The sequence below is a fragment of the Aspergillus sclerotioniger genome (genome assembly GCF_003184525.1).
Source record: "Aspergillus sclerotioniger CBS 115572 chromosome Unknown BO94scaffold_15, whole genome shotgun sequence".
Classification (NCBI taxonomy): domain Eukaryota; kingdom Fungi; phylum Ascomycota; class Eurotiomycetes; order Eurotiales; family Aspergillaceae; genus Aspergillus; species Aspergillus sclerotioniger.
This window is the reverse complement of record NW_020291005.1, coordinates 459,237-481,435: the sequence shown is the minus strand read 5'-3', so window position 1 is coordinate 481,435 and position 22,199 is coordinate 459,237. Positions and strand designations below refer to the sequence as shown.

The following is a 22,199-nucleotide window of genomic DNA, read 5'->3' as shown; positions in this document are numbered from 1 at the left end:
GATGCCCATGGAGCTGGGTGCAGTGGGGAAGTAGATGCAGTCCGGGGTTCAAGTGAAGATGGTGAAGCTGGGGGGGGAGTTGGGTTCTGTGGTTTGGGGGGAATGTCCGGGAGGGTTGTTATCTGGGGGGAAGGTGTATGAGGCGGTTGTGTATGTGCATATTCCGGGCCTGGTTCTGGGTGGTAGGGTTGTGCCGACGTTTCATTCTTGTTTGGTTGCGCGGTGCTATGAGCTTGTGGTGGGGGTTTGGTATCGTGGGACTACTAGGAAGGGGGGGTTGTTTGGGAGGGTGGTGGTGGAGGGACCGGTGGTGGTTGCGGATTAGTAGGGAGAGAGAGAGGGTTATAGAATTTATCTATCTCGGGTGGGGGGGTTCATTGAAAGAGGCAGCTTTGGCTATTAGGAGCATCTAGCCAGCCGATAAGCTTAGACTCTGCATGTACTACTATTCATACATGTCATGGACCGTGTCATGTCCGCTCTCAGGAGAAACCGGCTCAAATATCTTCGAAATCAGACCTACTAATGATACCGCCTGGACTGCCACCCTCGCTAACCCGGATGCAAGCTGCCAAAAGCTTACTGCCGACGTCATCTATAACCCAGGCATGAGGCACCAGGAGTAAGAAAAAACATCCTTGCTCCGTCCGCAACTTATCCGGATCAGTTAGCATCTCCCCCCACAAGGACACTATTGTTAGCGTTTGCTTTGTGAGATTCACTTGGTTCTCGTGCGTATGTTGAAAAGCCCACAAAGACTTGTAGGATTTCAACTGTCGAGCTCTAGAAATGTGCCAGCTAGGATTGCTTTTTGGCCGAATCGCCTCCAAAAAAGGGAACACGGATGTTAACGACGGCACAGTAAAGCCTATGAGTGGAATAACAAGGGTCAGTAACCAGCCAGGGTAGGGTAGGCAAGATGTACGCAAACGGACCGTCAGGACGATTCGTCGTTTTTAGAACTATTAGTTCCAAGTCCTTGGCCTCGTCCAAAGGACAAGAGAGAATGGCCTCAACTGCATCGATGTTTGTTTGGAGGGACTTGGCAAGATGATCACGAAGGTCCATTTGCTGGGCACTGTTATTCTGTTACAATCATACTAGGGCATTCATGAACATGGCTGGTTGATGGTGGCTTACCGCCTGTATACCTGGTCTGAGACATAGCCTTCCTCATACTGTCTTATCTTTGATAATGGTAGAGCTTTCCTTGAAGCGACGCGGTACGGCAACCTGGGAGAAAATGTATATGAATTGGAGAAGTCGTAGAGGACCGTATCGTAAGAGTCCCCGGGAATCCTAAAGTGGTCATCGCGAATGTCACCATGCACGATCCCAATATCATGTAATGCATTCACACGGCGCAGACGATTTTCAAATAGAGACCGGTACCATTCGATCTCGAACACGCTGAGAGGTAAGTCCTTTAGCTTGAGTGCGAAATTATCCACAAGCACCGAATAGCTTTCTGCAGCAAGTAATCGTCGGCAAGCTATGTCTGGCACAATGGCTTCCAGCACCACAGCGCGACGTCGTAGTTTATAAATGGGGGGAAATTCGGAGCGTTTGATATTTGTGATGACGCCATGAAAGCGAGGGAAAAATGCCCTGCGTGACGGGGGGCAAAGCCGATCGATATGATCAAAGGCCCTAGTCTCGTTGAGAAAAGGATCAAGCTCCCTTTTTGAGGTCCTCGACAGAATGCTGTTTTGAGGGGATCCGCCTAAGTTGAGCTTGTGCTTCTTCTTCTGTGTAGTCGGAAAACTGGTTTGGTTTTAGCCTTGACTTAAGAGACATACATGTCTCGGAGAATTCGCTTACAGCTTTCGCCACATATCTCTCTGGGTTTCCCTTGACATACAACCAGAGGACTAGGATTGGGCCACCAAGAGGCGCATCTTGACGCACTAGCTTCCCAAACCTCCAGGGTTTATTGTTGCACGTAAAAAGTCGCAAGTCATCACCGGCTATTTCACCAATATCGAAGGGGGTTTGACAACCAGAAAAGAAAGTATCAGTCCATGACTGATGTTTTGGATGCATGGTGAAACAATCGAATAGGGCACACCACCATATGTAAAGAACAGAAAGCCCGTAATCCTAACCTAAGCCATCACAATGCATATCATATGCTGTGTTGATTCTCGGCAGTGATTTTCTTTCTCACGAACATGGAGGTAGAGAAAGGACTCTGGAAGTGAGGGGCTGTTACTATGTGATGTAGGATGATGGCAAAAGGATATCGTGTATTAAGTATCAGCATTGACCAATGAAGCGTGGTACTCCTCTGTAGGCGGTATTTCGCGTGCCGAAATACCTCAGAAATCCTGTTCCAAGGTAGAGCGGTAAGGTCAAGCAAGCGAGGTGAAACGATGAGGAATGTAGTACAGCCGCCAAATTGGTTGACCTGTCTGTATCACCTGACTTTAGAGCATGTGATTTTTCGGGCTGGGATCAGGCAGCTCACCACTTCCTCACCTACTAGATTCAGAAGTTTGTGTTCGATAATTACATGAGCTGATGCTAAAGCTCTCTGAGATTGGTTCAGGCACGAAACTAGAACCCCTGGCCAAGGGGGCTCGCTTTCTAGTGGCTTTCTCTGTCTCCTTAGATTGAACGGTAAGAATGCTGTCAAAAGTACAGCAACTGACAGTACAGTCAGTACAGAACAGCAGCAGCAGCAGGAGGAGGAGGAGGAGTACGTCGCTGTCGGGGTTCTAGCTGGAATCTATGAGCCTGGCTTATAGAGAGAGTAAGTATGTGCAGGTAGATCCCTCACCTTTGACTACGTACATGTATCTCTTTTGGTCTACCTAAGGTTATGGGATGACTGTGAAAGTTGACAAGTTTCTCTGCAGCATACACGTAGAATTGTCACTGTAGAGATGTAGAGATGCACTAGATATAAATACTACGATGGCTCCTTCCCTCATCAGTCATAACACAATCCTTCAGTGACCATAGGCCACAAGGTCCGAAAGCCGTTTGTCTTCCCTCTTCTACACCCTCAGCTCTTTCCGCCAAAGAAAAGAATAACGGAGTTCCAACCTTCTCCATAATGCCTGAAAGTACTATTTTCCAACATTTGACCAAACCACTTGCGTCTCTTATTTGTCACGACAAGGCCTCCAAGTGGACATTTAACGATGACTGGTGAACCATTGAAAATGTGACTGAATGGTCCGATTTCACCTATCAGAACCTCATGCAACGATTTGGCTCCGACCTCAGCCTTCCCATCCATCCATTTCACCCGGACGATATATGCGAAAAGGCCGGCGCAAATGAAATCTTTACGGAGAACGGCCTGTGGGATCTGATCAGCACCGTGGTCGTGATCCCCGTGTCGTATGCTCTCCCGGGGAATCAGTTCATTGCCGACGGCGGACAGATACAGGAATATACCGAAATATTCCCCGATCTCGCTGGTGGCGACAAAGCCGGTCGGTATAAAGGGTGGTTGCCGGCGATGTCAAGTATAGCTGGTCGTACCACGAGGCGATACAAGTGGTCCAGCGAGGCAGCGACGACTTGGGATATGAATACGATGAGCTTAGAGATACGGTCCGACCATTGGAGCAAACTCAGCATTATAGCATCCTACAGGGCTCCCGATATACATTCGTTATCACGGAGGAAGCACTATTGGTCATGCGACTTTGCTTGTCCGTGGACCCTGTACGGACTTCACCAAGACCAGTGCGCAATACTACTACTAGTAGTACTAGTGCCCCGGTTCAATCGCATCGGCGCGTTGTATCTGGCTCGACCATATCGGAGGCAATGTCGGGTCTTAGTGAGATGTCGATCGACTCGGTCACCAAGAAGAAAGGGGTGGACGTCGGCATGGTGGAATACTCGGTGGTTCCCTGGAAAGGCCGTGGTGATGGCCTGACAATCAAGCTGGCGCTATACTGCCTTGTTCGGCTGGCAAACGAAGCTAATGAGCTCCAAGAATCCTACGATTCACTGCAACCGCCACCAGTCGCGCCGATTCAGAATGCCCCTACCCAGCAGCAGGGAGGTGCAAAGGGGAAGGAGGTGGCCGATCCGAAGGGTAAGGGCAGGCAGTGCAAGTAGATATTATCTGTAGGGGAATGGGAGGAGTATGGCAACAAAATTTCTATTCTTATCTTTATTATAGAGTAGCAATGGAGTACTTCAAATCTACTGTCTGACAGGAGTGGGACACATAACCTGTGGGGAAATACTAGATTAGCCTCCATCAACCACCTTCCCCCCCGGTCGGCTTTCAGCATCCTTTCAATACACAATCTATCTAGCATTGATTTGTGCCTCCACGCTGGATCAGAGTTCATACTGAACCAGTCATGGAGCGCCCCAAAAGCCAAAATGGGTGGGAATCCGTTCGGACAGCGCTTGGCTACCCAGCTGTCTTCTATCAACGCCACGCTCTGAGCCCTCGGATTCGTCGGATAAGGTTCCATGAGCCAGCATGTGCAGACGCTAATTCCTCCCCCGGAAGGAGAAATCGTGATCATCCAAGCTCGATAGCGACTGGCCATCCGCTCCCCCGTATCACCTATCGACGTCGCGGTGCTATCACGGTTCTACGCCCATTTGCTGAGACGCCGGGTGGACCGCCATTCCTCGCGGGTTCTGCTTATCAAGCACCGAGATAACGCCCATCTTATATGACGCCCATCGCCGCCTACCATCGAGCCCGCCATGATTCATGTCATTCTCCCCCAACCGCTGACCCAACAGACTACCAACTGGTCTGGAGGCAGTCTAGGTGAATTCCAACCACCTCATCGCAATCATGGTTCATTCGATGCTGTCTCCTCCGCTGGATCTGTCTCATCACTTCTCCTCGGTTACCAAGAGACGTGAGGCCAGTGAAACTAAAAGCCTGTATAAGTACTTCTTCATCCCGGGCATTGCAAACTTGGCCGGTGGTGCGTTTTCTCCCTACTTCTCATTGGTCCTTGTTCTTTATTGCTTTTTCCTTTCATGCATCTCGCCGCTTTATCCCCCTGTCTCGGCGGTTGCACTTGTACCCCACTCGTTAACCACTTGTGACATCAGGCCTGCCAAATGCGTCATTCTTCCCTTACGACACTCTCGAAGCCACCGTTGTCCATCCGGAGCGTTTTTCCACTACCCCCGACAATGACCAGACCAAGAACCCCGGTTACTCCCATTCAACGGAGCGGAGAATCGTCCCGAAAGAAAGCCCAACCACCAACCTCCTGAAGAAAATCGATCTTACCACAGCCCTGCAGTATGGAACTGCGGAAGGCCTTCCAGTCATGGCTGATTTCATCCGGCAGTTCACACGCGACCACCTTCACCCTAACGTTCCCTATGCTGGGGGCCCCAGCACCCTTCTCACTTGCGGTTCGACCGACGGTTTCGCCAAGGCCATTGAAACCTTTTCCAGTCCCTGGGATCCGCGTCGGGACTGGATCAGTCAACGTGAAGGCATCCTCTGCGAGGAATTCGTATACATGAATGCAATTCAAACGGTGAACCCACGGGGTCTCAATGTTGTTGCAGTAGCCATAGACGCGCAGGGCATGCTTGCGTATGGTAAGGGCGGATTGGCCGATGTCCTCGAGAACTGGGATTTCAAAAAAGGCCGCCTTCCGCACCTGATGTATACAATCACGTAAGTCTGCCCAAACTGTTATCAGCATGGGTCTGTCATGTCGGCTAACTGCCTCGTCAAATACAGGATCGGCCAGAACCCGACGGGCGGAACCTTATCGGTTGAGCGCAGAAAAGAGATTTATGCTCTCTGCCGACAATATGACATCATCATCATAGAAGACGATCCGTACTGGAACTTGCAGTATCCCTCTGCCGCGGCTATGCAGGCCCAGTATCGAGGATCAACTGCCGTAGATGTAACCCCGCGCAATTACAACGCCCATGGCAGGTCGTCCGGATACGATTTTCTGGATTCCTTGGTGCCATCGTATCTCTCCGTCGATACGGATGGGCGCGTTGTGCGCCTCGATACGTTCTCCAAGACGATAGCACCTGGCTGTCGTCTGGGTTGGATTACGGCCCAGCCGGCTATCATCGAACGGCTGACTCGCCTCACGGAGACGTCGACTCAGCAACCATCCGGATTTGTACAAGCCATGGTGGCCGAGTTGATTGTGGGTCAGCAGGTCGAAGACGGTCAGAAGAATAAAAACAAGAAGAGCGAGCAAGCCTGGCAAATGACTGGCTGGGTTCGTTGGCTGGAGGGGCTCCGCGCAGGATACGAGCAGCGCATGCAGGCGATGTGCTCGATCCTCGAAGAGGGCAAGTATGCTATCAACACCGGCAGTGCATTCGACGATACACACTCCGTCGCCGATGAGGGCGCCTGGGAAGTTCTAGACAAGATTCAGATGTACGAGTTCTCCTGGCCCACCGGGGGCATGTTTGTTTGGGTCAGGGTCTGCATCGAGACACACCCCTTGCTCCAAAAGTACGGTCAGAACAAATTGATCCAGGCCTTGTGGGTGCATTTGATGCAGAAGCCGTACCTGTGTCTTTTGGGACCCGGAACCATGTTTGCACCTACATCAGAGACTCTGGAGCGGGCACAGGGGTATTACAGATTGTGCTTTGCGGCGATGCCAGCCGAGGATGTGCCGGAGATCAGCCAGCGGTTGGTGGATGGATTCCGCGCATTCTGGCAGCGGAAGGATCTAGACGGCCTAGATGACGATGACGAGGTAGCCCTGAAGAAGCTGCGGGCCGAAAGTTCAGCGAACTTGTTGGGAGTGGGTTACTAAGACGGGTTGGATATCCGATAATCTCTAGTTATATATTCGAGGACATTTGGGACATCAAGACACAAATCACAATGGTCACTTTCAAATTGAACCAAGACGAATCAACCGAATAAATAAAGATAAACACCCCAGGTGTCCAATAGATTTCCAACAGAACAAATAAACGCCATTCCTGATCCAAGAATAACAGCATATCCAAAGGAAAAAAGAAGCGAACTTGTTCAGATTTAGTACACCAGAATATTTGATGCCGAAAACCGATGATTTGGTTTTTATATTTTCGCATCTTCAGCATATTTATGAAGTATATAGATAGATATAAACTTTAAAAGTGAAAGAAAACTATCTGACCGAGACTCCAAGTCCAGACCTTCAGTACCGAAATTGACACCATCCCTTGGTAGATCAGAGACCCTATTCCAGTCCTATCCGAGGCGGATCAAAATACAAAAAAAGCGACCCCACTGGGACTCGAACCCAGAATCTTCAGTACCGAAAACTGACGCCCTACCATTGAGCTATAAGGCCAATTTGATGTGTGTTTAGGTTTGTTTTGAGTTTACATGTAACTCAATTTTAGAATGGAATGAATATTATCAATATCAAGTCGTGATGTGATGGCGGTCGGTCGGTCAGTCACTAAGTGAATTCAGCCCCCCGGCCGGGCGGTCATTAACCACCGCCACGACCGTCCCGGGCTGCCACCTATATGGACTCAACTAATTTAGAAAATGACATCACCAGAAACCCTGCAGAATACTGATTTGGCCGAAGAAATCGAAGCCATCAATGCCATCTACGATCCGGATACTCTCACTATCACGAACACTTCCTCGACCGGTCCCTCAACCCTCAGCTTGGGAGGATCCGGCTCCTCAGACTCCTCCCCTCCGACCACGATAAAACTCCAACTTCCCGAATATCCCCACCTGTCCTTCCTTCTTGGCTTCGATACGACCTATCCTGACACCCCGCCTAGGATACTGGGAACAGCATCCACCGCGTCCAGAGGAGAGGGTAAACTCGCGGTCGATGTGCTAGAGGATATTCTCGGGCGGATATACCAAGTTGGGGCGGTATGTTTGTTCGATTTGATCAATGATGCGGTCCAGGCATTCACGGAGTTGAATATCGGCGGCAATGACGCTCACGCGCAACCCACCGAGACTGCGATCGAAGAAGACAACCAATTAGTTATGGAATCCACTATCCCTGATCACCACACATTCAACCTCACCTCCCCGCCACCATGGATCCTTTCTGATATCATCACTGAGAAGAAATCGGTTTTTGTGGGTCGCGCGGCTCATGTTACGAGTTTGGACCAGGCCAAGGCGTTTTTGGATCATCTTCTCGCGACGGAGAAGAAGGTTGCGACGGCGACGCATAATATCAGTGCTTGGAGGATACGTGAGGTGAAAACTACTGCTGGCGGTAGTAATGGTGGGGGGAAGAATGGGGATGCTACGGAGATGATTGTGCAGGATTCAGATGATGATGGGGAGACGGCGGCCGGTGGACGATTGCTGCATTTGATGCAGTTGATGGATGTGTGGGATGTGGTGGTGGTCGTGACAAGGTGGTATGGGGGTGTGTTGTTGGGGCCGGATCGGTTTCGAATTATCAATGCGGCGGGGAAGGATGCGTTGATAAAGGGGGGTTTCGTGAGGGAGAAGACCGCGGAGAAGGGGAAGAAGAAGGGGAAGAAATGATCTGGTGCAGGTTGTGTTGTGTCTTGCCCTGGTCCGGAGGAGGACAATGCAGACAAAGGGCTCCCTGGATTGAGAACATCCGGTTGTGATGCGCTCTGCTAATGCCACGGGCTAAGTGGTATGGTTCTAAGCGAATTGCAATTGCAAGGACCTGCGCACTTGCGCAGAAGCGCATGGTGATTAGCAGTTGATGCCTACACGATTGGAACGGTCGGAATCAGCGCAGGCAACGGCTAGCCATCTCGGATAGATCTGAACTTGGCGACATCGTCTTCGGGCTGGAAGCTGAGGCTTGGTGGTAACCTCTGCAGTTGGAGTGCTCGAAAGGGTTCTAGCTTCGCCTGGGAAACGGCTGTAGTTGGGATACCCGTAGATCTATCTCTCTTTGACCTGGATATCACAGACAGATAAAGAAATAGATCCCCTGACGATCTTCATCTCGTCCACGAATGAGGACGGCAAGATGGCTTGCAGAACACCTTCCTTTTTTGTTCTGCGTTGGTGGCTTGTCTTGATCCCTGTACTCGTGTCCCCCATCGGCATCATCCATCTTCTTCTTCCTTTATCACTTCCAATGTCATCCTTTCAGCTTAATTTTCTCGTTCAACGATACGGTTTAAAATCCGACATTTGAAAGTCAAGTCTGATATTATAGGTAGTTGTTGAAGCTTATTACGTACATTATAAGTGATATAGCGCCCTCGCCAAACATTGATCAGTCTCAATCCACTCCAAAACTTCCACCTTCACATTCTCTTAGAGCATGCCCCGCTCGTTCAAAGCTCCCCGGAGAATCTTGTGTAATGCAAAGACATTCTCCTCCGCCATCATCGTGTGGTGAGAACCAGGAACATCATGGAACTTGACTGACTTGACATGTTCTTTCCATCTCATCAGATGCTGCTTGAGCCAGACGTCCTTGTCCCTGCCGACAGAAACCAACGGGATGGCATAGAAAACATCCATCGCCTGCACGGTTCCGGAGGGGTCATATGTGTGGGCTAATTCTTGGAGCTTGGATGACAACATGGCCCAGTCACGAATTTTTCCCTCATCCATAGCTAGTTCATTAACGCGTTCCTTATCCGAGACTTTCATGATGGCTGGAAGGACCTCGTCATGGGGGAGCTAGAGGGCATGGGTCAGTTCCATTCGGTCTCAGCTAAGAGAGCATTGCTCACCTTGTGCATGTCAGGGGACATATGATGGGCATCCTCTTCGGTGATAAACCCGAGGAAATATACTAGATGGAGCAGCGACTCAACATAGTCCATCTCGCGAATGTGCTTCTTGATGTGCGGCGGGAGGTTCAGACTGCCCAGGAATCCGACCTTGTCGCCAGAAGCCTCGACCTTCTTGGCAGTTTCGAATGCAATCATGGCTCCATACGAATAGCCGATGAAAATATACGGTCCTTCCGGTTGAAGCTCTCGGATGGACTTGAGATAGACGCTGTGGGTGTACATCAATCAGCGAATGGGATCACGTAAGAGGTGATAGGAGACTTACTCAGTCATCTCGTCGACAGATGTAAACATTTTTTCGCCTGGGTTAAATCCCGGAGAGCGAAGAGCATATACTTTACGGTCAGCAAAGTACTTGCTGAAGTTAAGGAACACGAGGACCTCTCCCATTCCGGGATGGAAGAAGAAGATCGGGGGAGACTTGGAGGGGCCGCTTTGAAGTTCTACCACAGGGTTATACTCCTTGGGACCCTTCTGAAGATCCTGAAGCATAACAGCCAATGCTTCGATTGTCGGGTTCTGCAGGATCGTGATCATAGGGATTTCCTCGGTCAGACCAAGACGAGTTTCCACAATTCTCTTGTATCGAATCAACCGGACACTGTTCACGCCCATGTCATAGAGACTGTCATCCACACCGACTTCAGACACATCCAGGCCAAATTCGTCCGCAAAGATACCAGCAAGTGTTTCTTCCATGCTGTTCTGCGGGGCCCGCTTAGATTGCGCACGATATGATGAAGCTCTTTGTGCGGCAAGGTCTCGGTATGAGTTGAAACGACCATCTTCGTACTGCTGCTTCAATTTGGTGCGAGGGAGCTTGCCCAGAGAGTTCTTGGGGAGCAGCTCTACCGGAAGTGGGATGATATCCACCGGCTGCTTGGAGCAATAAAGGGCGGTGACCCTGGAGATCGAACTGATGGTCTCGAGGAAGGTTCTGTCATCTTCAGTCCCTTTCTGACTGGATTGATATAAGACAATAACGTCTTCGCTATCTGCATTCTCAAGCCAAGATGAGACCACCACGGTGTAAGATGGGACAAGACCATCAAGTCCGGCTGCGTCAATAGCGTTCTCCAGCTCGTGGGAATAGAAATTGATTCCATTGATGATGATACTGTCCTTGGACCGTCCGGACAGCACCAGGTTATCGCGGTTGTCGATATACCCAGTATCACCAGTTCTGAACCAACCGTCCTCAGTGAAGGAGGCCCTGGTGTTCTTGTCGTCGTTGAAATAGCCTTTGAAGACCATCGGGCCGTGCAATTCCAGGTTTCCAATCTCACTGCTTCTCACTGGTTCCCCGTGCTCATCCGTGACCCGCATTTGCAGGGTGGGGGTTGCTTGTCCAACGGAGCAGAATTGCAGCTTGGCCTTCTGTTCGAGCTCGGGGAAGCTGTAGTGGTAGTGGATCCCCGCGCAAGTCTACCAACACGAAAACTGTTAAACGGACATGGTCGGACAAGCAGGATTATCAGAGAGCAGAACTTACCTCTGTCATGCCGAAAGATGGGTGAAGCACATTCTTGGCTGCTCCCATCTCGACAAGTTTACGGTTGAACAAGATGCTTGTTGATGCAAGATTGGCTTCACCTCCAGACAGGACCACGCGCAAGCGACTCAAGTCCAGATCCAGTGGGCGAGCATTTTGCTCCTGTCGTGTCTCGATAGCCTTTCCAACAAGGGACACGAGAAAATTCGGGGCAAAAGCGTTGGTGACTGAATATTTTGCCAACTTCTCCAGATAAAGTAGAGGGTTCTCCAGGACCGTCACAGCAGGGATATGAATTTGATGGGCTCCTCTGGACAATGCATGCATATGCATTTCCATCAGACAAGCGACATGGTCGAAACCTGCCAGAACATGTCAGCCACGCTTCTCCATTCAGCGGCCACAAAGGGTAGGTATATCTACCGATCCAGTTTAAAAAGATATTTTCGGGGGTGCTTGAAAGCGCCTTCCACTTCGCCTCGATTGCGGAAAATATTTGCGAGTGGTGCAGCATCACCGCTTTTGCATTACCCGTACTTCCAGAGGTGAGGAGCAGCAGTGCGAGATCTGTCGAGCGGTCTGCTGGCTGATAATCTGCATCCTGATTTTCATTGGGGGCAAGATCCTCAATATAGAACATTTGAGAATCATTGATGAGGCTCAGGTCTCCTGCATGCTTCTTACTGGTGAGGACATTGGGGTGTTCTAAGAGTCTTTGGAGATGGGTTAGATGGCGTTCTCTCGCCACGGGGTCTACCGCCAGAGGAGTAGACACAGCTGGAACGGATCCGGCCGCGATGGCAGACCAGAACCAGATAATGTTCTCTTTGTGAGAGTCGAAATGGACCAGAAGGATCCGGTCGGACCCAGCAATATCCTGTTCGACTAGGGTCTGAGCATTGCGCTGTTATTGACGCAGTTAGCATGGAAGATCCAAGGCCACCTTTTGGGACACATGGTTCAGGTGCGGGTGGATGTTACCTTGACGAGGCGCCAGAAGTCCGGATATAAGATCGTCTCCGGTTCGTCACTGCCTACACTATAGAAGACGAAGCCTTTGGTCGGCGAATACTCGGCCGCCTGCTCCACGAAGGTCAAAATCCCAGGCGCCATTGGGAGCAATGAAAAGACCAAGTGGTCTTAGATGATGTTTGATTCTTATCGCAAATATGCCGATATCTGAAAGCACAGATTACAGGACCGAGCAGGATGCAATTGTCCTTATAAAATGCCGGCTATTGCTCGTATCTTCGCAAACATAAGCCCCACAAGCACGACAGACCCAGATGGAGTGGCATCTGACATTATCGCGCGAGATATGAGTCGTGACGACATCTAGACTCATAATTCTCGACCTGGAACAGTACTGGAATCCTCAATGGTCCTCTGACTATGGTGCGTAATACGAGATCTTGGGACTATTATGTCAAGATGAACCTCTGGAGCTGACATTCCTATTGTTTCCTTGGCAGATCTGTATTGTGCTCTGGAAGATGATGATCAACAGACTCACTTCCCCGGTCGGTCGATTACAGGGTTGTATCAGCCTGAGGCAAAGCGTGATAAGGTTATTCGGGATCTCCTACGGCCCCCAATGCATTGTTCCGGTCCGATTACCAGCCCCTGCAAACGGAAAGAGTACAAGCAAAGCGGATCACGGCAACCGCATCTGGACTCTCCAGCCAGCCTCGTCGGTTCGCCGGGCTCTAGCCGATGGTCTAGAACGGTCAGAACTCGTGTAGAAAACTCATGGCTCCATTATGTGATAGCTCGAGATACTTACTGCTCAGTTCATGCCGGGCGTCCGTGGTTCCATGGCATTGCCAAGCCACCCGCCGTGACAGCCGTTGAGGCGTTCCCCCCCGGGGGTTGCCGAGCCAAGGAATCTGCTGGAAGGATATTGTAACCTAACCAACAGGAGCTGAGAGAGCTATCAAGTTTATAAGTTACATCGGCAGCGGGTGACAGAATCCTTGGCACGGCTACCTAGAAGCTTCCTCGAATGCAACCTCGAAGAATCAAACAAACAAACAATGAGGGTCTATAGATCTGACTAGATCGTCCCGGCTCACATTTCCACGGAAAGCATTCAATCAGCTAAAATTATGCATTGTCTTCCATTAACAATCCTAGCTTATCTCACGTCATAGACACATGACTAATAAACTCTCAGCCCTAAAGCTTATCGATTAAAAGCACTCTGCAAGATACTGGTGATATATCCAATTCCCTCGGCCCGATAGGTATCCGGCTCGACATAGGCCAATCCCGTCACATTTACATCAAAGACCATATTTCGTGGATGATCCAATGTGTAAGCCGGCCAGTGTACATTCGTCACTACCCTTGATTAGCATACTTCACTCTTCCACACTTCTCAGGCAATCCGCAGAAAACAAGTGGGATATCACTCACCATTATTATAATTCGGATCCAAATGATTAATAAAACTCACCCACATGCGAGACATCATAGTCGACAACTGCGGCCAGGTCACGTTGGCATTTCCTTGTTCGTCGCCGAGATAATCGTAATTATGGAACGAGAATGGGATCTCATAACCGTGCGCTGCCCCATCTAATGGGCCCAGTGTCATTACGTTCCAGTGGTATACGTATGAAGTCACGTTCCACCGTGCCAGCGATTGAGTTGTCAATCGGCGGGGCGAATGCATGAGGAGGTCTCCCAAGAATGCGGCCACGCGCTTCCACTGATACCCGTATGATGGTGGGGGGCGACCGTGGAGAGTCCCGGGGATACCGACGGCGGGGTCATCCGGGTACAGCGAAGCGATGGTGAGCGCGCTGGTGTAGTTTGTTCCGTTGGATTGGACGAGGGAGAGGAATTGGTCGGTTGTATTGCAGCTATGGGGGGCGTATTTGGTTCCTTCGTCAAAGTTGGTGCCGATGAGGAGCGGGGTCTTGGTAAATTGGCCTGTGAAAAGGTTGGTGATTCCAGAGGTAGTGAGAAAGGTGCCGTCGATGACGGGGTGATAGCCTGCTCCTGCAACGAGGGAGCTGTTGAAGATGGAGCTGAGGGTGGCGGTGGGGACTTGTCGGAGACAGGTGAGGGTGTTGGAGGCGCCCGTGCAGTTTGTAGCGTTCACGACGGCGTCATAGTATGGTTGGGAGTCGGAGGCGCTCATGTATGCCGCGAGGGAGGGAACGGCGCCGCTCTCGGCGATCCCACCCCAGAAGATATTGTCGTTTTGGCCATTGTAGGCCACCATGTGGAGGCCGACGCTGTTGGCACCGGCACTTTGACCCCAGATAGTGACCCGCGACGGGTCGCCGCCGAAGGAGGCGATGTTTTCTTGGACCCAGTATAGGGCTAGCCGTTGGTCGCGAAGTCCTAGATTCGCGGAGCCTTCGGCGGCGACTTCTTCGCTGTAGAGGAAGCCCCAGCCTGAAAGGCGGTAGTTAACAGTCACGCCAATTATGGGAGATTGCATCTCTACGGATTGTTGGACGATGTAGGAGAGGTTGTAGCGCGCGTCACGAGTGCCTCCTTCTGCGAACTCGCCGCCATGGAGCCAAAAGACGATAGGCAGGTTCGCACTCGAGTTGATACCATGGGGTCGAATCACGCTGAGAGCAAGGCAGTCTTCAGAAACGACATCGGTCCAGGGCCAATCGTCGCTGCCGTAGCCGATACATTCATTGTAGTAGGCTGTTGCAGGCCGGGTGTCGTTCCAGGTGGTGTTGAGGGATTGTGGTGGGCGGAAGCGTAGCTCGTCAGTAGGAGGCTGTGCGTAAGGTATGCCGAGGAACAAGTCTTGATCGTAAGTGGGATTGTATAGGCCGGCGTACGTGCCATTGCGGACTTGCACGGTGGGTGCTGTTGTTGTGTTGGTTCTTCGCGTGACAACAGAAGTAGGTAGTAAGGCGGCCGCAATGACCGGCAGGAAAACCGAGGAGATCATGATATTGAGGGGTTATGGGTGGATCTCGGAGTAGAAAGCCGCTCAGAAAGTAGACATTGGATATAAAGGGAATATGATACTCGAATTCTCTGGTTGCTATGCCACGCGGTATGTTTACATCCAGAATTGATCAGGTCAATGAGCCGCAAACAGATAGTGACCTGAGGGGTATGGTTCCTCTGTTCAGGGCAATAATTGATAAATCGGGGAACGACGTAGATCTAGAAACGGGGAAAGGCTCTCCTCGGCGCGTTGAAGAAGACCGGGGTTTCCGCTCGACCCAGAAACATGGGAACACACATAGGCCCTGCGGGGAGAAAGTACGAAATGGAAGAGATTGACGGTATCAGTGACCTTGGCGAGAAAGAAATCCGGCGTGGTGGTTGTTGATGGAACCTGACCTCCCCGGAGCAGGCGGCGCCATCGCCAGGATTCTAAGAGAGGTATCAAGTCATGCTGATCTTGACGTGATGACTGCCATTGTGTTGATGGCGACACCTCTTTGGGCAGCCCGAATGCAACCTATCGTGGCAGGCCACTGATTTAGGTGACCAGGTGTGGGGTTGCAGTTAAGTATGTAGTCATTATTGCTGATAATTATCTAAAAATAGGTTCGAATCAATGAAGCCGACGCTTTGGGAAATTGCCGGGAAACCTTGATATGATGGATGATGGATCCGTATGTCGACAGCAGCAGAGGTGGATGAGATCTTGCAAGACAGACAACAGTCTCTTTTGCCTTCAAGGGACTTAGGTCGGAAGTGCCGACGGTCGATGTAACCTCGATAGATCTCGTACCGAGTACTCCGGACACGATCAACAACCCCCACATCGACTCGAAGAAGCCGAAAGCGATGGAATGCTGATCGGCAACGGACCAACCGACTGGACCCGAAACCGGATGGCTCAATACATCATCGACTTGTCCTGACTTCTTGAGGAGGATAAGAAGGATCAAACAAGGAAAAGAAGGGAGACATGCTAACCAGATAACGGCATTGCCGGTCAAAACAGCTCATATGAGTCTAGATCGTCGGAGACAAGCGATTGTCCAGAAACCGGAAAAGATTACGAATGTTCAAAGAATTAAATTTCATCTGCTACGTGTAGTAGTAGCAGAACGGCCCGGATAGTGGGTTCATCAAATCAGCAAACTGTCGAGGTTGGGAGATAAACCCAAAGTCAATCATCTCGTCCAACGTCATGTTCGAAGAAGGCGGATCGTTGCTTCGTGTATGAGTACCCCATATCGCATTCCGCCTATTGGCCGGATCTAGTCCTTGCCAGATTGTCCAGACACGATCAATTTGTGCATGGTGAAGCCAGAACATCGGCTCAGCAGGGCTGGTGTCAATGTCCGCCAAGACGCTCCCAACCGTTAGATGACCTCCACCATGGACCCCAAACGATTGAGGGGCGGTGGGGTCTCTGAATCGTTGGTCCGCCTGCATGACACCTTGAAACCAGTCAATTGTGTCGTACGATAGTATCAACTTTGTGGCGTTCCGGAAGGAGATAGATGTCTGGGAGACAGTCGGATTCAAATCCCGCGACAAGCAGCGCGGATTGTACTCCAAATTGTATTGAACTGGTTGCTCCCCAGGAGCATTAATGGGACCCATGTCGACCGTGTAATTGGTGAAGGGGCCCGCATATACGCACCCACCCCCAGTCCCAGCTGGGATACTCATATTCAAAGATTCCCAGTAGAGAGACGTTTGGTTTAGGTCTTTCCCGTTAGTTCCCATGCTGTAGGGATCACCATTGAAAAGGACAGAGTCTTGAGGATTCTCTGCATCATATCCCCACTCCCAATAGGGAAGGGTGCCTGTATAGTTGCACTCGACTTTCAGGGCATTTTCAAACGCGTGAATGAAGTACCGATGCCACGCGAGGAAATCAGCCTGAGAAAATCCAAGTCAGAACTGATCATGTCTCTCAATACGCAGTTTCGACTCAGTTTATGATTCACACTTACAGTCACATGAATATACTCAGTCAGGTTGATGTGGGTTGCTACAAACTCATCATACCGAGACTGTACCCCCTGGAAAGTCTTCTTTGCGTCTGCTGAGATATTTGTAGGAAGGCTTTGCAAACACGTAACAGCGTCGGTGAATTCCTTTCGGGCAGCTAGCGATAAGTCGCGCCTGTTCCAGATGTGAGACGGTTGGAATTGACAAAGTCTGAGGAGGATTGAACATACCATTCTCTGCGAACCTGAGCCTCTTCAAGACGACAACCATTAGTTGTCAGGGACTCTTGCTCCATTTGTATAAGGGCCTGGGTGGCAATTTCTTGCAAGGCAACACCATTATCAACGTTCTCTTGAGAGAAGCCCGTAGACTGGTTGTAAAGAGCCCAAGCCCCTGACCAGGGCGTTAAACAAATCAGAATTCCCCATGTAAAGCGCATGAGTACGGCTAATCGTGGTTGGCGTCATGCTAGTCTGATCATTCTTGTAGGGTCAACAGTGAGATATAGGTTCGAGTATCTTGACCTTGAGGGCGTGTGGCATCTGCATTCAATGCCATCAATCTTCAACAGGATCGAAGCCGTCTTGAACCATGGAACCGGCCGATCGCATGCCTCCACCTTACCGGTTGCGGCCATATTTGGGGTGGCTCTTATCTCCTGCCCCGTCTCCAGAGAAAGAGGTCACCCTTTATCAGCATATTCTGATTAATTACTGTTTTCACCATCACATCATCGATGAAATAGCACGGTAGACTTGCTATGTAAATAGAGGGGGGATACAGAATAGGAAGAAAGTGACGGGTCAGTGAGAGGCGGATGCATGGTCGGAGCAAGGGATGGATGGATGAATGATGGATGAGCCCCTCCCCCTTGACTAATCGGCCCCTTTCCTGCCTCAGTCACCCACTATCAACTATTCCCCCCAGATTGCTCGGGCTCATTCAGTGCAACAACTATACTGACCCTGACTTATCGCTACTTCTCGGCCCCATGCTCTCCGAGTACGCCAAAGACCAGCCTGCGGGCTTCACCAACCGCATCGAGCGGGTCGCTATCGTTGGTGTAGGTCAGCATCTGGCTTTAGCGATCGCCCCTCAACTGACTGGTGTATCCCGGTAGACTGGTGGCTCCATCGGCCGACATATCGCTGCTGAGCTTGTCAAGACAGGCAAACATACCGTTACCGGCTTGACTCGGACAGATAGCAAGAACAAGCTACCGGAAGGGGTGAAGCCTGCCTACATAAACTACGATGACGAATCTACCCTTGTCACGGCCCTGCAAGGCCAGCAATTCCTCGTAATCACCCTGCCAGTTAAGGCGCCACCGGACACTCAATCCAAATTGCTTCAGGCAGCGGTCAAGGCCGGCGTTCCGTATATAATGCCCAACGGTTATGGTTCTGACTTCACCAACGACGCCCTTGCCAAGGCTACGCGCAGGGGTGATGTGATTCGCAAGTCTCTTCAGGAGATCGAGGCAACAAATGTCTGCTCGTGGATCACGCTCGTCTGCGGTTTCTGGTATGAGTTCAGTATGGCCCGTGGGGAAGACTGCTTCGGATTCGACGTGAAGAACAAAAAGCTCACCTTGATTGACGACGGGAAGACAACGATCAACACCAGTACCTGGGACCAGTGTGGTCGTGCGGTCGCGGCACTTTTAAGCCTGAAGGAATTGCCAGACGATCCAAATGATACGAGCCCAACAGTGAGTACCTGGAAGAACAAGCCGTTGTATATCGCCAGCTTCACAATCAGTCAAATAGACATGTTCGAAAGTTGGAAAAGAGTTACTCACGAAAAGGATGAGGAATGGATGATTGGCTATGAGACTAGTGAGGCACGATATGAACGGGGCCTAGAGCGATCTGAAGGGGGCGACAGAATGGGGTATGTGCAGGCGCTGTACACGCGACAGTTCTACCCGAATGGGGATGGGAACTTTGGGAAGAAACATGGTCTGGCCAACGACATCCTGCAGCTGCCCAGGGAGGATCTCGATGAGTGCACCAAGCGTGCCAAGGAGATGGTTGACAGCGGTTATGTTTACCACTGAGCAGATAGGCAGATAGATCATGCTTACTTTGATGGGGCAAAACAAGGAAAGGCTTGTTTGGACAAAAGCGGAAACATGTCTTATCCATGTAGCATTTTCATCTCACGGATCCACGTTATGGATAATGTCCGTTTCCGTCGAATGGAACCGATCATTGCAAGCCTCAGAGCGAAAGATAACGACATTGCCGCTGGATATTCTTCTTCTTCTTCTTAAGCCACGGACTCTTCCAAGTATCCTGCCAGTAGCGTTTGCACAAAGCATTGTCACAATGAAGTCCCTCTTGTTGGCCTCGGTCTTCTTCCTCGCCTCCATTATCGAGGGTCAGTTGTTCTCCCAATGTCTCCCAAGTCGCTCCTAACCTACCGTTACCAGCTCATCCGGGACCACATTCCCAACCAGATCCCGTCCATTTGGCCCGTCGCGGCGCACTGGCGAAGCGATGCTCCGACTCGGTCGGCCTCATGAAGAGGAACCGGCATGCGATGCGCCGGCGCGACTTGTCGCCATCCGATGGCACCACGGCCTACACCATCACCGCTGATGCCCCCAAATATGACTTCCTGAAAAACGATACCTGCATTTTGACACCAGAAACCAGCCCGGGGCCTTATATCTACCCGCGGAGTCAGACACTGCGCCAGAACCTGGTAGAAGATCAGCCAGGGGTGCCCTTTGTCATAGACATTGGTCTCATGGATATCCATACCTGCGAGCCTTTGACGAACGCTTTGGTTGATGTCTGGGTACAGGCACTCCCCTCTTCCTCACAAAAACGGAGAAGAATGCTATTCTAATCCGGAAATTAGCACTGCAATGCCAGTGGCTCGTATAGCTCCTTTACCGGCTTGAATCCGGATGTGACGTTCCCGGAGCAGTACTTCGAGAGCACCGGCGAAGAGATCAATGCAGATAACGGCATGAGCGATGTATCGGTAAGCCTCCCTTTTCAATGACACACAGAGATCTATGTATGCGGAAAGATTAACGAAAAGAGGCAGTTCCTGGCAACGGACGATACAACCTGGCTTCGCGGCATGTGGCCGACCGACGAGAATGGTGCGACCAGCTTCACGTCCATCTTCCCTGGATTCTATGTGAGGATGTTCGCTCTTAGCTAGGCTGTGGAAGCGAGCTGACATCTTTTAGACAAACCGCGCCATCCATGTCCATGTGCAAGTGCACACAGACTGGAGTGTGACTGCCAACGGCACCATTGGTGCAGGCAAAACGGTCAATACAGCCCAGCTGTTCTTCAACGATGATTTAGCTGCCGAGATCATGACAGTGCCACCGTATGCCAGCCACACGCAGATCCCGCGGAAACCGGTGGCGGAGGATGGGGTCTATTATGCGGAGGCATCGAGTAAGCATGTCTGCTCCTGTGCGATCATGTTAGGTTGCTTATTATATGACTTTCACAGCGGGGGCCATGGCTATCATGGACACGGAGCCTCTGGATGGCCAGGACTACAAGAATGGAGTTCTTGGATATGTTACCTTGGTATGTTGGACAGAGGTGTTTCTGTCTGCCAAGATGCTAATAAGGTTATGTAGGGTGTGGACACTACCGCAATCCATAACGGTACCACTGAGAATCCCAGTAAGTTATTCGGATGTGATCTCGTCTTTTGACAGGCTCGAAAAGCTAACCTAGAACAGATCCTCCCATTCCGACCAGTGGTAATAGTGCGTAGTGGAATTCTGTTTCTGAGATGAATGTGTCGGCTACCGAAGTGTGTTTAGAAGGTACCCTATACAGCATGAAGAATAGAATATAGATTTAATCCGACTGGGATACAATGTTTATCGACTCAACCACTATATATGCTTAGTGTCTCGGGATCCATCAAGATCTCAGCATCCATCTAGGTCTTATTTCACGAAATTCCATCAGCAGTCAAAACCAACAGGTTTGATTATTAGGCAGGAAACATCCGACTATTCTGCTCCTTAATACTTGGCTGGGAGGCGACAATGGCCAAAATTAGCGTTGCCACATTGCTCAGTAACCGAGATTAACTACAGAAAAACCAAGACAAAGAAGACCGACCCCTTTCGGAGGTCCGTGAAGAAAGACAAAAGACTAGATCGAGTACCAAAGTACCAATAAACAATTGTAACCATGACCACTGGTCACCCTGACATTCACAGCAACGAAGCCCATCTCATACGGTAGGGCGTATATCACGAAACCAACCCGGCCCCAATCAGCATCAAGAATGGAGCGCCAAGTCTCATAAGTACTAAAATCCCAAGGGCAACATATCTCTGCCCTTGATCAGGGGATTGACTACCATATCCCAGCATTAACGAGCAGCAGTCGAACCCAGACCCATTCCATTCAACCATAGGCAGCCATATTAGTTCATATTACTTACTGAGGTTCAACCCAACTTTCAGACCCCTAAGCGGATCTTCGATATGACTGTACCCTTCGCTTAGCTGACAATCGCGATCTCCCGCCAGTCCCTGTTTCAGATTGATTTGTGGCCGTCCCCGCATTTCATCTGGAAATGCCGAACCGCAGGGCTGCGGAAGCTGGCCTTTTCGATCCCGTTCGTGATTTAATAATGATGAGTGTGACAGGGTAGTAGTTTAATTGAGGATGAGTGGTGCGGCTTGACTTGGCCAGGAAGGTGGTATTCGGGTGGCTTGGTTTATTGTGGTGGATGTCGATACCTACCGACTTTAGACAGGATTAGAGACATAAAATGTGCTATGTAGGTCCGGGAGGCAAAAGTGGACGTCATAAGACAGCGGCACAACATTCCTCCCGATTTCTTCTTTTATTGGGTTGTGACGCAGTACCTGACTTTCTGCGACCTAAATTTATCCCGCAGACCTGACTCGGTGTAACCAATGATGCATAGCATCCACATGGTAACAGTCGCACAGTCGGCGGCTATTCAACAAAGAAATTGTCGGTTCGCAAGGAGCCTACAGATGGATGATCCAAGATCCATGATCCCAGTAGCGCACCCAGTCAAGAGTCGATACGTGTAGTGAGTCACGGAGTCCTCCGGCGTCCAACATCAG

General features: G+C 50.5%; 9 protein-coding genes and 1 non-coding gene across 10 annotated transcripts; 5 read left to right on the top strand and 5 right to left on the bottom strand.

The window, feature by feature from the left end:
* Positions 1-454: 454 nt before the first annotated feature.
* Positions 455-2,043, bottom strand: BO94DRAFT_575555 (uncharacterized protein; the record flags this gene model as incomplete). Its single annotated transcript, XM_025615081.1, has 4 exons — positions 455-868; positions 936-1,078; positions 1,141-1,764; positions 1,862-2,043. 4 exons carry the CDS (start codon positions 2,041-2,043, stop codon positions 498-500), a joined length of 1,320 nt encoding a protein of 439 aa, XP_025467074.1. The 3' UTR covers positions 455-497.
* A 1,161-nt stretch (positions 2,044-3,204) lies between these two features.
* On the top strand, positions 3,205-4,080 carry BO94DRAFT_597104 (uncharacterized protein; the record flags this gene model as incomplete). The annotated part of the gene is made up of 2 exons (XM_025616266.1): positions 3,205-3,447; positions 3,483-4,080. Coding segments are annotated over 2 exons (841 nt in total), but the record flags the coding sequence as incomplete, so codon positions are not given.
* A 457-nt stretch (positions 4,081-4,537) lies between these two features.
* Positions 4,538-6,826, top strand: BO94DRAFT_535641 (putative aromatic amino acid aminotransferase). The gene is made up of 3 exons (XM_025611839.1): positions 4,538-4,919; positions 5,050-5,632; positions 5,699-6,826. The coding sequence occupies exons 1-3, from the start codon at positions 4,784-4,786 to the stop codon at positions 6,753-6,755; spliced, it is 1,776 nt and encodes a 591-aa protein (XP_025467072.1). The 5' UTR covers positions 4,538-4,783; the 3' UTR covers positions 6,756-6,826.
* A 385-nt stretch (positions 6,827-7,211) lies between these two features.
* Positions 7,212-7,283, bottom strand: BO94DRAFT_t168. Its single transcript has one exon. It is a non-coding gene; the product is annotated as a tRNA-Arg (tRNA).
* A 203-nt stretch (positions 7,284-7,486) lies between these two features.
* On the top strand, positions 7,487-8,932 carry BO94DRAFT_597098 (IMPACT family protein; the record flags this gene model as incomplete). The annotated part of the gene is made up of 2 exons (XM_025616265.1): positions 7,487-8,170; positions 8,210-8,932. The coding sequence occupies 2 exons, from the start codon at positions 7,487-7,489 to the stop codon at positions 8,465-8,467; spliced, it is 942 nt and encodes a 313-aa protein (XP_025467071.1). The 3' UTR covers positions 8,468-8,932.
* A 291-nt stretch (positions 8,933-9,223) lies between these two features.
* BO94DRAFT_575552 (non-ribosomal peptide synthetase) lies at positions 9,224-12,451 on the bottom strand (the record flags this gene model as incomplete). Its single annotated transcript, XM_025615080.1, has 6 exons — positions 12,185-12,451; positions 11,627-12,107; positions 11,204-11,565; positions 9,977-11,136; positions 9,649-9,919; positions 9,224-9,595 (listed from the first exon to the last, which is right to left on the bottom strand). Exons 1-6 carry the CDS (start codon positions 12,314-12,316, stop codon positions 9,224-9,226), a joined length of 2,778 nt encoding a protein of 925 aa, XP_025467070.1. The 5' UTR covers positions 12,317-12,451.
* Positions 12,452-13,321: 870 nt separating this feature from the next.
* BO94DRAFT_517631 (cholinesterase) lies at positions 13,322-15,125 on the bottom strand (the record flags this gene model as incomplete). Its single annotated transcript, XM_025610003.1, has 2 exons — positions 13,322-13,543; positions 13,619-15,125. 2 exons carry the CDS (start codon positions 15,123-15,125, stop codon positions 13,386-13,388), a joined length of 1,665 nt encoding a protein of 554 aa, XP_025467069.1. The 3' UTR covers positions 13,322-13,385.
* A 1,100-nt stretch (positions 15,126-16,225) lies between these two features.
* On the bottom strand, positions 16,226-17,540 carry BO94DRAFT_586062 (tyrosinase family protein; the record flags this gene model as incomplete). The annotated part of the gene is made up of 3 exons (XM_025615734.1): positions 16,226-17,029; positions 17,104-17,275; positions 17,332-17,540. 3 exons carry the CDS (start codon positions 17,538-17,540, stop codon positions 16,226-16,228), a joined length of 1,185 nt encoding a protein of 394 aa, XP_025467068.1.
* A 484-nt stretch (positions 17,541-18,024) lies between these two features.
* On the top strand, positions 18,025-19,233 carry BO94DRAFT_535636 (aromatic alcohol reductase). Its single transcript, XM_025611838.1, has 2 exons — positions 18,025-18,164; positions 18,222-19,233. Exons 1-2 carry the CDS (start codon positions 18,093-18,095, stop codon positions 19,158-19,160), a joined length of 1,011 nt encoding a protein of 336 aa, XP_025467067.1. The 5' UTR covers positions 18,025-18,092; the 3' UTR covers positions 19,161-19,233.
* A 198-nt stretch (positions 19,234-19,431) lies between these two features.
* BO94DRAFT_597074 (aromatic compound dioxygenase) lies at positions 19,432-21,264 on the top strand (the record flags this gene model as incomplete). The annotated part of the gene is made up of 8 exons (XM_025616264.1): positions 19,432-19,483; positions 19,536-19,906; positions 19,970-20,095; positions 20,144-20,257; positions 20,310-20,526; positions 20,585-20,664; positions 20,718-20,763; positions 20,996-21,264. 8 exons carry the CDS (start codon positions 19,432-19,434, stop codon positions 21,115-21,117), a joined length of 1,128 nt encoding a protein of 375 aa, XP_025467066.1. The 3' UTR covers positions 21,118-21,264.
* Positions 21,265-22,199: the final 935 nt, after the last annotated feature.